Source organism: Battus philenor, unplaced genomic scaffold (assembly GCF_028537555.1).
Source record: "Battus philenor isolate CCGP_79_NKW_IND1 unplaced genomic scaffold, ilBatPhil1.0.hap1 SCAF_5, whole genome shotgun sequence".
NCBI classification, from domain to species: domain Eukaryota; kingdom Metazoa; phylum Arthropoda; class Insecta; order Lepidoptera; family Papilionidae; genus Battus; species Battus philenor.
Window position 1 is genome coordinate 7,851,536 of NW_027181715.1, and position 14,072 is coordinate 7,865,607.

General features: G+C 29.6%; 1 protein-coding gene across 3 annotated transcripts; it reads left to right on the forward strand.

Moving 5' to 3' along the window:
* The first annotated feature begins 814 nt into the window (after positions 1-814).
* On the forward strand, positions 815-13,822 carry LOC137929372 (serine protease inhibitor 88Ea-like). 3 transcript variants are annotated; one of them, XM_068772282.1, is made up of 8 exons: positions 815-1,026; positions 7,784-8,084; positions 8,631-8,798; positions 10,851-11,112; positions 11,635-11,733; positions 11,913-12,043; positions 12,889-13,015; positions 13,355-13,821. In XM_068772282.1, exons 2-8 carry the CDS (start codon positions 7,791-7,793, stop codon positions 13,513-13,515), a joined length of 1,242 nt encoding a protein of 413 aa, XP_068628383.1. In that variant the 5' UTR covers positions 815-1,026; positions 7,784-7,790; the 3' UTR covers positions 13,516-13,821. The 3 variants fall into 3 exon arrangements, with proteins under 3 accessions (XP_068628383.1, XP_068628385.1, XP_068628384.1); XM_068772284.1 differs by lacking the exon at positions 815-1,026 and adding an exon at positions 7,022-7,109 and having other exon boundaries at positions 13,355-13,822; XM_068772283.1 differs by lacking the exon at positions 815-1,026 and adding an exon at positions 7,170-7,439 and having other exon boundaries at positions 13,355-13,822.
* The last annotated feature ends 250 nt before the right edge of the window (positions 13,823-14,072 follow it).

Consider the following 14,072-nt stretch of genomic DNA (forward strand, 5'->3'; position numbering starts at 1 on the left):
CAGGTAGGACATCCTCCCACAAGGTGGATGACTTCCTCAAGGTCGTCAGATGATGCAGGATGCAAGCCGCTTTCTATCGGTCCTATTGGACAAGCAATAGACATCTTATGATTGAAATGAAGGTATTAAATGATTAGGATGTGCTAGCATATCATCGCTAATAAACTACTGGATTAACGAAACGTATTCTTTTACGATGAAGATGAATGCAATTGCGACGCTAGGCCAGATTGTATATTCCTTTAGTAATATATATCTATCATATTTTAATTTTTAAAATATCTTATTTATAATATAAAAAATTACGAAGAAAATTATTATTCTTTGTAAATATTTTGATTTTAGTTTGTTAGTACAATTCTTCATTGTTTTTGAAATTATATTTATTAGGATAGTAAGGATTCAATGACTAATTTTGCAAATAATAAATAGATTTAATGTTTTTTTTAATTTATATCATCTAATGATTTTTCAATTCTAAAATTTCAAGAAGGCAAAATATAAAGAGACCATCAGATATTTAATATAAATAATCAATTTTATACGTAATATTGTTTTATTTAATTGCCGCATTTGAAGTACACTTTTATCCGATAATACCGTGTCTGTACGGCTGTACCGTTAACTGCTTAACGTTACCTTTATTAAGTTTATGTGGGGATATCGCATTTAGCAACCTTTTGACTTCTATAGCATGTGGGCGACAAAATTAAGGTGTTTTCATTTTCCTCGATTTCTGTTGACACTGGCGATCGTGCTGTGCAGGCGCATACCAGTTTACAACAGCAACATAAAAAAGAGGATAGCGGCTAGCCCTCATTCAGTGTGTCTCTGCGCTTCGCCACGGAATAACGTTACGTTCGGACGAATTGTTAATACATTACAAACAAATATAAAATTTACAAAGTTTATAAATCAAAATTAAATATTGTGTTTTTGGCATAAATTAAGGAGATAACAATTTAAGATTTAATTCTGGAAGCATATTTGAAGAATCTATTGCAGAAAAAGGACATCTTGCAGTCGGTGAGTCCGGAATTTTAAAATTATTTATGGAATATCATCAATAAAGCTACACTTGATTTTACTATACAATTTTCTCACTAATTGAAATAAAAATATTTTGTTCATTATGAGTCGTCGGGTATAATAGTTGTCGAGTGTGTTATTTGACATGTAGCAATTTGAGTAAGCTAATAACTTGACGTATATATACAATTGTTGAACAAATACACTTGAGAATTAGGTCTTAATTGTGTAAATACTGTTTTTATCAATGCATCGGTCGATAACGTTTGGTGCTGATTTGTTATGTACGCTTTCTAATTTACTATGACGAATCCATGAACGTAAGCGCACTCAGTAATGACACATAAATCGTTGCGGCCTGCACATATGATCTGTAATAACTGTGGTATTGTTTTTATTAGCTAACACTTATAATATTTTAGTTCCAAGTTATAGGACGTAATATTTTTTAATACTACATGATAAGTTTGCATTGTGCATCCATCTTTATGATATTGTTTTACATGCGTCATTTGTTTTTGTTATTCCATGTTAAGGAAATGCGTTTCTGTTGTTCTATAATACAGAAGATAATGTTTATATTTTAGGTAAATAACTTCCTGTGGCTAGTGTACTTATATGACCGAACTCCATTACCAACAGCATTTACCTAAGTTAAAGATGATCAGTTCTGTAATGATAAGTGTCAAAGTTTCTAGTAATTGGGCGCACAGATATTTTATATATCATAACGGATATTGATTTTATAATAATACTTTTTAAAAAATCATCCCAATCAAAATTTAAGTAAAAACAAGATTAGCATAACATAAATGTTTAACGCAGATATAATATATACATGTAACATATATATAATATAACATATGGCGTAACTTTCATACATTAATAGAAATAACATAACATAAGCAATGCTTGTATTTAATTTTTTTCTATTTATCTTAAACTAAAATGTTTGAAAAATACCGGCAACTTAGATACGTGACAAATTTGGTAAATAAAATAAAATTACAATATAAGATTTTCCATGACAATGACAAAAAAGCCAGGTAAAGCTTTTCTTGTATTAATCTGATGTAATCATGGTTTTAGTGACACATATCAGCAAATAGCAATTTACTAAGTGTGTACATATTACATTTTTCATTATTTTCGCGTGAAGATTTATTTATAGTACTTTAAAAATGATGTTATGTTAGAGTAATAAATAATGTATACAGTTAAATATTGTTTAAAGTGTTTTAATGGCAATAATTATAAAATCTAAAAAGGTACGCTGCAATTTTCTGTGTGAATGATATAATGGTTGTGGGTTTTCAAGTCAATGTCAACATAAAAGTGTTTATTTCCGTTGAGCAGATATCAGATCGACCATTGTGAGGCGAGTTTATTTGATTTTCAAGATTTTTGTTAGCGGCCGGGCATGAGATGCACTTGAGCCTCAGGCGGTTGCATTTATGGAGATTCCGTTAGGTCTCTGTAAGGTCAAGACAGGCAAATTTAGTTTATAGCATTCTTATTATTCAAGTATCTTTTACTTCGTTTTAAAACAGGATTTGACAAAAATTACCGTGAATTATCATTGACCATAACAATTTAAACTAATGTCATGTAATTATATACGATATAATTTCATAAATGTTGTTTGTACGTTTTGATAGTAATTCTTATTGCCCTTCGTCACGCCATAACTTGAGAGTAAATCCATTAATTCCCATTTAATTTTTTCTTTTTAAGTTTCCTAAAATTTTGTAAAATGGTCTTACAGAAAAAAATTGAAATTGCATAAAATGTAGAATATTTCCAGGTATTTGAATAATTTTTTAAATTGTGCATTAGACAGTTTGGTACGTACTTCGTGCGTTTGCCAGTTCGCTTAGATTTGATTTATAATAGTTAAGACAGGACAAGGTCTGTCAGGTTAGCTATATTACGAAATTAAGATGCATTTCTCTTCACATAGTGTTGGTTTAGTAACTCTATTCGAACAAAATCTCTTAAAAGAAATATTTATAGAGTTAAATAATTAAAAATACTAAAACAAAAGAAGAAGATATCGTTTAGATTTATTTGCATTATTGTTCTTAAAAATGTAATATATGAAAATTTGTATACGACTTCTCCTTCAAGATTAGTCATACATTATATTGATTCCAGTATCTTATTGTTATTCATTGGTATTGTTGTATTAAATATTTTAAAGTAAATCATTCTTGAATATTATAGTTACTAAAACATAAAAATTACTATTCGTTTTTGTGATCAGTATTCTAGCATCGTATTGCTTGACGGTGAACTGCTTATGCAAACGTTACGTGAGTTAGAGCCTGCTTGGCCTCGATGTGAATGTAAAGACATACAAACGAGAGACGAGGCCGAAAGAAATACAATCAGAGTCAACCCGATATGTTATAAACAGGATATCGTCGCAAAGAAACAAAAACATAGTAACCGATAAAGATGATATTATTCACTAGAGCTAAAAAAAACTTTTTTAATTTTATGAGCAGTGGGAATATTGTAACTTTGGATAATGATGTTTCCGAAATAACAAAAATATAACTTAAAACTTTACTTGTGAATATCTTAAAAACGTTAAGAAGTCATCGCAGAGCCTTGGGACTTACACCATTCTTCGCAGAAAAATTAAGTTGATTATATTGTATCATATATATAGAAAAGCAATCTGGCTGAAAAGGTTTTCTTGCTAAGATACGTTTTTTCCCACTGTATATACTCTTGGAAAAGACGGTTTATGTAAATATTCCCTGTGATTTTAACCTGAAGACAGGGTATTCATATATAAGATTAACTGTTGAATGTGTTCACAATGAAATAATTTAAAAAGTCTGTAGCATAAATAGATCAATTTTTAATAATTCAAAGTCTATAATTTTTTTAAACGGTTGCTAAGATTATCAAATAATTACGCTTTTTTGTGACGAACTCAATCAACGACTTAAAGATTGTCTGTATCTGTTTTGTCTACAGTTCGAAAAGGACGTAACAAAAGAAAACTTTATTAATTACATTACACAGAACACCTACGTCGAATACATTAAAAACGAAGCACGAATATGTAAAAATATACTTACAATGAACCCTCAATATACTAAACTACAAATTTCTTTGCGTTCAGTCAATAAAATTCGGTTCAAAATTGCACCGGTCGTCTACGAGTTATAAAATATTTAATGAAAAACCAATAACTACGTCTGTAATATTAGGATTATTTTAATCTCTAATATTAATACAGAAATATATATATCATTAAAAATAACAATAAAATATGTGAAGTTTTCAAATTAAGTTGATGAATTGTTACAATTACTAACTAGATAAATAATTAGCCTATTTAGGGCTTCGCAGTATCTATTTACAATTATTTCATTTAAATGCGGCCATGTCTATTACTGCTAATGGCTAATTTGTAACTTAAAGATGTTGGAACATGTCTCGTAGTTTTTCCGTATATATACTTTATTTGTGACAAACAATTTTCTATATTTTTTCCCAAATTGCGTAGATGTTCTGTTGGGCTGAATTTTTTACAGATAAAATCTATACCAGCTGCCCCTTGTATTAAAATTAAACTGAAATCGGTTGATAGGCCAATTAGGTGTAGATCCTAGAAAATATTATTAATAATATGTATGTAGCTTAATTTTGAGCAAATTATTTATTAAAACTTTCATCTCTCGCTCAAACAAGGATTACTAATATGCAAAAGAAATCCAAAAGTTAGAGATTTGTACTCGTAAAAGTAAAAAAAGCGCAAAAAATGTATTTGCTTTGTTGAATAATTTGCCTTTATTTTAAAAATACTTGATTTAGATTTTATTATACAGGGCGAATGGTAGAAGGTGTAAAAGTTATAATGAATGTGTAAACCCTTTCCATAAATCAATCTGTCCCTGACAGACTGGGAGAAAAATAATTAAAGCATCATATCTCCAAGTTTTACTTTATACTGAGTGATTGAAAAAGGTGTTGGCTTTTGTCAATAATAAAAATACAAATTCACTCATTTAAAAGCTTTTATATTTATAACCTCTGTATATTTCCAGACTCCAACTTAACGTTGATTTATGAGATATCCTTTATGTGCATCACATACGCAGATATTAATGACAGAAAATAAACAATATAATATAAACATTAATAATAACAGTTGTAAAGTATCCCAAGTATAGTATTTCTTTTACATTAAAATAATTTCATATAGTGACATTTTAAATAATGAAACATTTAAAGTGGAATAAAGTTTATCAAGGTTCACACGAGGAAATTGTCAAATTTGTTCGTGAATATTATAATTGCAAGTTTTCGTACGCTTTATATTGTGTTAATTATAAAAAAGTTTTCATAACACGATAGAATATATATTATAAATAGAATAAATAAATACTAATAACCTAAGAGGTTACCTGCCTCGTGAATTAATAAAAGTCGATTGCGGACGACATCTTCAACTTTAAGACGCCTTATTATTCTGGTCCATGAACGTCTGTTCAAAAAAGAAAAAAAAAAACAATTTATATCTTTTATCGCCGTTTCGATCGACATATTGTTAAAACCAGATCCAGGTGACCGATTTATTTCCAATGTTTTTAGTTTACTGCAATATACAAGTGATTGGTTACAAGTTTAAAAGTTGAATAAGAACGAATGTTTAGTTCATTTGTGGTCAATTATTGTATGGTACATCTAATCCAAAAATCAATGGTTTCTAAATTATTAACTTAATGATAATATAATAAGAAAAAGTGATTTTTGATTCAGATTACTACATATTACTGTTAAGTATTTGTCTACGCAGAGTTTGTACTGCCAAAAGTAGTTATGTGTTAGTATGTTTATTATATTATTACGCCTAAAAATAGTTATTTTAGAGTGACCAACCGTGACTTTATACTAGGTGATTGGTAATAAGTGTGTATATATATATATATATACATATATATATATATATATGTATATATATAAATATATTTATATGTATATATATATATATATATATTTATTTTTATATATATATAATAGCTACTTTAACACACAAAGCAATCATCATTGTGCATTAGATTTAAATTAATCAACATCCGTATCGTTCGGGCGTTATTAAGGTCGAGCGAGAAATGAATAGCGATTGCTTTCTGTTGGCCTCGTTTTTGAAAAAAGTCGACTTGTGTTTTTTTTTCACAATGTGCGATTTTTTCACAATGGAAGAGATACGGACCAGACAAAAGCTTGCTTTTAGTATTTGGAAAGCTTTTAAACGTTTTTTTTACTAAGCTACATTTTGAAAACGGCACTTTATAAAAAGAGCGTAAAACTATATTTAGAGAAATAGTTTCACTCCTCCAGGTGATTTTAAAATTTTAATACATAACGTTGGTATTGACACGGTTTACCGATCCGGCTGTTGTGTAATAAAAGAGTCCGCGGTGACGCGTTGTTGACTTTCTCTGAAGCAGCACAGTTAAATCTTACAAAGCGTGAATGGAAGGGAAATCCATGCATTATGCCCACATGTCTCATTATATGCAGAGAACCAATTGGTAACGTGGTCAGCGCAGTGAGATCGGGAATCCCCGTGACGTTCGTAACATTTAAATTCGCACAAAGCCAACGCGGCACGATTCGCTACACTGTTGTCTCATGTTTCACTGGTTCTTTTAAATTCGCAATTTATAACTGTTAAAGGTAATTGTTTTATGTTTTTAAATATGCCAAATGGTGCAAATAAAACAGAATACGTATCCAATATTTTACAGTTCGGGCTGTAAAAGATTGATTACTCTGGGTACTAAATCGTGCCATTACTGACTTTATGACCGTAAAAGTAAATGCAGTGCTGGTAATTTAAAAAAAACGCCTGCCCATTTGGGATTTCCCACACGTTATTGGAGCTGTGATGAATTGAGTCAGGGGCAGCTGCCTATCGCTAGAAAACATTCGTGACAAATCGCCGTAACATTTAGTTGAACATGTAAAAGCTAGGCGTGTGAACGTATTATTAAATCACACACATCGTACATCGAGTTGTGACAAATGAAAGGAAATCTTAATTAGTTTCTGTAACGGTATCGATGCAATGTATTTAATATCAATAACATAAATTTAATTTGTATTATAATATGAAAAATAATTAGTCAACGTTTGTAATGGTAAAAAAACAACAGTTTTAATTTTAATGTGAACGTGATCTAGAGAGCTATCTAAATAAATGAGTGTACTATTTTATTGGACTTTCTCCCCTCCACTCGTTTATCTACCGCAAACTCGACCTTTGCGACTCAACCGCAACGAGAGAAAGCAGTGTTTCTATATAATTGTTCACTGCCACTACAGTTGAATTCTTCTAACTATCTTTTTTTGTGTGAATCATTACGATACTATAATTTTATTTAAAGGTAGGTCAGACGTTAACGAGTTTCAAATTATAAAAAGATAATTCAACTTATTTTCATCGAAAATTGACAGTTTGAAGCTTATTAACAAATTCATTGTATTTAATTATTTGTTTAATACTGGTATATTTTAAGACGCTACAACAACAGAAACTTATAACAATGCTACAGGATGTTTTTACTATCGCAATATTGATATTATTCTGAATAAATTTATTGTTTTTAGGCTTGCTTTCATTTACACTTTTATTCGTATTTTGTACTTCTATTATAATTTACGTTGATCTAAATAATTGTGAAAAATGGTCTTTACATATTACACTAAAGATAAAACATTGTTGTTTCAGATTAAAGATGCTGAAATCATTGGTGCTAATATTTTTAATATCAACGACGTTAGTAAGCAGTCAGTGCTTTTACAAAGATGACTCCTCTAAGAAATTGGATTCACAGTCGCGTGAATTGTTGTACAAAGGACAACTGGAATTCACTTTGCATCTCTTTAATGAGATAAATAAACTCGTACCCGATGACAACATTTTCTTCTCGCCATTCTCTGTGTACCATTCCCTGTTATTAGCGTACTTCGCTGCAGGTGGACAAACTGAGCAATCATTAAAACATTCCTTAAAAATAGCTGATAAATTGGTGAGTTGATTTTTTATTTTTAAACCGTTTATGTACCATTTTTATTTACACAGCACAAATTCAGAATCTAAAGCATAGTTTACAAAACGTGTAATAATAGTATAAGATACCTGCATAATATTAATACCATAGTTTTTTTTATTTATTATTATAACAAGTACGGATAGGCAACTTTAAAACAAAAAATTTTTAACAACTTTTAAACAAAATATTTGCATCAACTCTAAAGAAAAAACATTATTTCTTAAAATTTCAAGAACCGTGTTAATAAATATTTTGTGGAAGTTATTACAAACTTTCCTTCATTTTTCATTGAATTGCTCTTATATTTTGTTCCTTACAAGTATTTAGAAGACATTGGTAAAGCAAAAGGGTACAGGTGCTGTGTTGGGATATACAGTACGCTTTACTTAGCAAAAGTTATGTGTGAGATATAAGATTATTATATTCGTTAGACGTACCATCTTATATCATGTTCTAAAGAAAATACTATATTAGTGATTTCTGTTTATAAAAGTAATGACGTTTCTTTTTATTTCTTTTCAGGATAAAATAAATTTAATGACGGCTTACAAGGTAGATAAGAGGTCACGGGTAATGAATAACAACAGCGATAGCTACGAGTTCACCAGCGCGAATAAAATGTTCGTAGACAGAGGACTCAACGTTCGCCAGTGCTTATTGGAACTGCTCTCCGAAGAACTGGATGCTTTGGTACGAAACATTATTTATTAATAATATAAAATATATAATAACGCATGTTTATCTTGTATAGGTAGAGCTTCTAAAACCTCTTCTATATTAAACGATTTTAAGAGAAAAAGGAGATATGTTGTTTGTTGTCTTGTAAACGCCTACTAGTGTGTGGGAATGATAGAGCGAGACTGTGTGTGGTATTTTTATTGCAGCATTGTTGCAATGAATAAAATGTCTTTGATGTCCTCAAAATAAATATGTTTGACACATATTTATTTTGAGAACATAACTAAAAACGGACGTAAATGTATTTCGAGGAAAATCACGACATCCTACGGCTTGTCGTTGTATAGAACAGTGCGTCGCGGGATCCTTTAATGAGTTCTCCGATACCGAATCAAGAATTTCCTTTTGATTGTACACATTCAATTTAAGACTAATAAAAATTAAACTATAATCTTTTGAATTATAAAAGATGACAGGTTTTGAATGCTAAAATGTGTGCTAGCTCTCATAAAAAAGTCTGGAAAACTGGAGAGCCTGTAGACATCCGTAAAAAAAGCAGTGACCAAATTAGACATGAATATAGTGCGTGCAGTAATTGATGAATAGTCACATAGACAACAGTAATGTATCCAAAATAGAGGTGCACATTATGGATACACTTCGACTTAAATCAATCTTACTATATTTTTTTAGCGTAAAAAAAACCTTAAAAAAGCCTTAGTTTTAATTTTATAGGTGACAATACTTAAAGACCCGCTATGCATAATAACTATAATATTTTTTTATGAAAGCATTCAAAATGATTTCAGTTGTATTGTATTACAACAACATACAAAGGTTTATAATTGTTAAGAAAAGGTTATTTATATTTTACGAGGGATATTAAAAACAGTTTTACAATATTCCTCATAAAATGTATTATAATTCTTATAAAACCGTTACTCAATTTATCATTGACCGAGTATGCCAACATATCAAACGTGTTCAGTTACAAATTCAGCGTTATGACATGACATGATTATTGATATCAACGGTGAATTGGTCATACAAATAACTAACTTTTTATAGCTTGCAGTAATTACATGAATTTAGTTAACCTATTAATTTTCAACAGGGAGACGCGATGATACGATCCTTGTGCCAAGTGCCTAGTCCCTTAATGGTATAAAAGGAACCATTTTATTGAAACATAAGTTATTGTGTTTAAAAATTACTCGTGGATTAGTATTTATCTAAAGTCGATGTTCGCTTATTATGAAAAGCGCTTTTATAACCATTTCATAATGAGACAACGAACTACACATGCGTATTTGTAACTAGGATTCCGAAAACTGTTCCTTTTTTTAATTTGTTAACTGTCCCCGCTTCGATTTCGTTAAAAATACATTCGAACCGTAAATAGACAAAATTTTAGTCTTTTTGAGATACTTCTTTTTATTTACTGAATAAAAAAAAATATTACGGAAAATTGTCCACAAAGAAATTTGCTACATAATAGCCAAAGCTCGATTAAATTTTAAATTCAAAAACGTTTTGCTAAATTGCAGGTATCTTCGTTCAGATGTGTACGGATTTACTTTGAATTGGTACATCTCCTTGATGATGATGATCTCCAAAATTTAAAAACTTTGAGTCTGTGTGACTGAAATAATATAAATAAATAAAAAGTCGCTTGTGCTTAATAATTTGACAAATTTGTCTGAAGTTTTTCAATGAGTAGTTTAACTCACTACTTTTGTTTTAAAAAAAGGTTGCAGTCCGTTAAGAATTTTCTAGTCAAAAAATATTATAAAAAAAATTAGAGTATTAACATAATTATATCGAAGTTGACCTTTTGTTGACCACAATTTTTTATACAATCTGCAAATCATTTAAAAGATGTCTCATAGCATTGAGTAGTGTATTTATTCGTATGTTATGTATTATCTCAAAACTTTGTACTACACAAAGAATGTGTCATAGTTAGAAATCTGTGATTTTTTTTTATAAAATGCTTAACATAACATCATGTATAATATATTATAATATAATACATTATTAATTATTTATACTATTTTATTTCAGAATTTCCACGATAATCCATTCGAATCACGTGATTACATCAACGAATGGGTGGCGCGGGTTACAAAGAACAACATTAAAGATTTATTGCCAAAAGACGCAATTACTCGGGCTACAAAATTAGTCCTAGCCAACGCTGCTTATTTCAAAGGAGTTTGGGCTTCGAAATTTCCGTCAGAAAGGACTAAGAAGGAACCCTTCTTCGTATCTGAAACGCGACAAACGCTCGTACACTTTATGAAACAAAAAGGAACTTTCCATTACAGTTAGTACTCTTATTATTTATATCTTATTATTCTTTTAAGCATAATATGTGTTTATGTAAAACTAGTAAGATATTAAAACTAAAAAACATAGGATAAAAAGTAAAATATTTATAATAATGTTTTGTTTGTCCGCAAAAACACTCGAAATTATTTAAAAAAACAGTAATGGAAACGGTGTTAATACAAGGAATAAAATAAGCAGATTTCAAAAATTAACTAGATCATTTATGGTACAGGGTACGTATGTACTATAAAAGTCCATAAAAGATTTCAGATCTGCCACTGGAGAAATTTAAAACCAATATTACAAACATAATGTTAAAAAAGTATATTTTTATATCCAAGAATACTGTATTGATGCTAAAGGGTGGATATTAATATTGTTGATGCTCTCCTAGGAAGCTAATTGTTGCCATGGGCTCATTGTACAACCATATTTGTTAAGAGCTAGTGTTACGTTTCTTGTCGGCTTTCGCTTAAAAAATAAATAACTGTTTTTTATAAATGTATTTTTGTTTTAGTGGTGAACGATGATCTCGGTGCTCAAATATTAGAACTACCATACAAGGGCAATGATATGAGCATGTACATTTTCCTGCCTCCCTACTCTATGAAAGAAGGTACCCATGAATTTTGGATTAATAATGTATTTCTTTTATTAATTAACTACGAATTACATTAGTTTACACTTCTTGTTATTAGGTAAATTTCAACTAAAATATTGTTAAGCATAGATTGTTAAATTATTGTCACATAGTTCAAATGTATTACAATGTCTTTTAAACACGTTTGATTTCAGGTGTAACCAATATTATTGCGAATCTTACTCCGGAGCGGCTAGCTTCAGTTGTTGAGGAGAACTATATGGGCCGTGAAGTTGTTGTCGAGATTCCCAAATTTACAATTGAACGTAGTCTATCTATTAAAAGGGTAAGAATTTCTTTTTAATTAATAAAAATTTAATAATAAATAAATTAATTAAATAATAAATAAAGTTAGAAGACTTAATAATAGAAGAAAAATAGTCGTAACTTCAGACTAATTGTGTACTATACAGTATATGTAAATGTGTACTTTATATCTACATTATAATGTCTCCTATTTGCGTTTACTTGTTATGACTATTCAATGTTTTGTATAATTCTTTTATCACGTTTACACACCTGCATACTTCTGTCTTGCACCACTCTAGGTTTACTGGGAGATGCTTTTAAGAAAAAAAATGAGGCTCTGTCAAAATTTATGACGTTGATAATGAAGAAAAAAGTGTCACTCTTTAACAAAAAGTGGCCGTGGGCGAGAGGCCTTTAACTCAATAAATAGCAAACCAGTAATAATTACTTAGGTTTTGTTTTATTTTTGGCACTTTTAAATATTTCATGGGATTAGAGCTAGAAATTATTCCTTAATTTAATATATAAATGAAATAAAACCCGTGATGGGTTGAAATGATAGTACGTACTCTTACGCATCTAATCACGATCTTTTTTATAACACTTATTTAAAGATGAAGTGTCTTTAAAATAAGTGTAATAAAATTACAACAATAGAATAATATGATGCATAATGGGATATAAATGGGATGGGACACTGGTTAATTTATATCCATTTTGTGGTTCTAAAACGAGTAATGGACTTATTAAATGTGAAATTTATTAATCGTAAAGTTATGTGTTTTGATTAGGATAAACGCTAACATTATTAAACTATGTTATTTGTTGTTACTACTATATTTTAATATTATATACTACTATACATATTCTGAATTGTTTCAGGTTTTAGAAGCTCTGGACGTGGGCGACTTGTTTAACGTAACTGCCGACTTTAGCACGTTGACTGAAGACCACGGCGTTCTGTTTGACGACGCCGTACACAAAGCTAAGATCCAAATTGACGAAGAAGGTGAGATCATAATATAACATTAAAAGATATGATAAAATAGGAAATTTAGTGTCCCGTTACATTTATATCCATGTTACATACTGATGAAGTTTTTTTAGAGTAAAATTTGCGTTCAATGATCTTAAGTTTTTATGTTTAGTTAGCCGAGTAGCCTGAATTATAGCCTGAAAAATAAATATATTTTTATAGTACTTGTTTGTTCTTTACGTATACATTAATCGGATTTTCGTTGAAAAGATAATCCGATTAATGTATAATTTTCTGATAAAGTTAACTTCTAAATATATTATATAACAAATAAAAGGAATTACTTTTATAGAAATATTAATTCTCTTGTAGGAACCGTAGCGGCAGCTGCCACAGCAATCTTCGGCTTCAGATCATCCCGGCCAGTGGATCCCAGCGTGTTTATTGCCAATTTCCCCTTCGTTTATATCATTTACGAACGTCCTACAAACTCTGTACTCTTCATGGGCGTTTACAGAGATCCCAAAAAGTAGACGATATCATGTCAAGTTTTAGAAATATGTATTTGTAACCGCCGTAATATTTATTTTTATTTAGAAAAAGACACTGTGTTAAGAATTTTAAAACGGTCTTATCGATTCAAATATGACTAAATAGACCATTTTAATTTATTAAAATAAAAATTACACAAACAAAATTTGTATAGTTTTTGACTCCATTATTTTATAGTCACTACATTAATTCTGTCACATTTGTTATTGCTTGTTTGTTTCACGTTAGAGTATCGCAGCTCTCAAATTAAAATTAAGGTTAATTTAAGTAAGCAGTTTATATGTAAGCAATCTGCGTAATCTGTAATATTAAAAATAATATAATTTTATTAGATGTTTTTATTAAACCTTGATTTCACTACCATTTACAAAATTTAAAAGGCATATTAGAAATAAATTGACGGAAAAAGCATATTATTCAATAATTCGATTGTTTAAATAAAAAAGTTTCTAACTCATTTGTAATAAACGGAAGCAGATTTTGAAATAAAATTTCGTAACAATTTTTTACATAAAGTGAACTACTTTATGTAAAACAT

What these genes read in the sequence shown, in the direction of transcription:
- LOC137929372 (XM_068772282.1), top strand. Translation starts at nt 7,791, where the DNA reads ATGCTGAAATCATTGGTGCTAATATTTTTAATATCAACGACGTTAGTA. An exon ending in AAAAGGAACTTTCCATTACA is followed by an intron (nt 11,113 to 11,634) that starts GTTAGTACTCTT and finishes TTTTTGTTTTAG; the next exon opens with TGGTGAACGATGATCTCGGT. An exon ending in GATCCAAATTGACGAAGAAG is followed by an intron (nt 13,016 to 13,354) that starts GTGAGATCATAA and finishes ATTCTCTTGTAG; the next exon opens with GAACCGTAGCGGCAGCTGCC.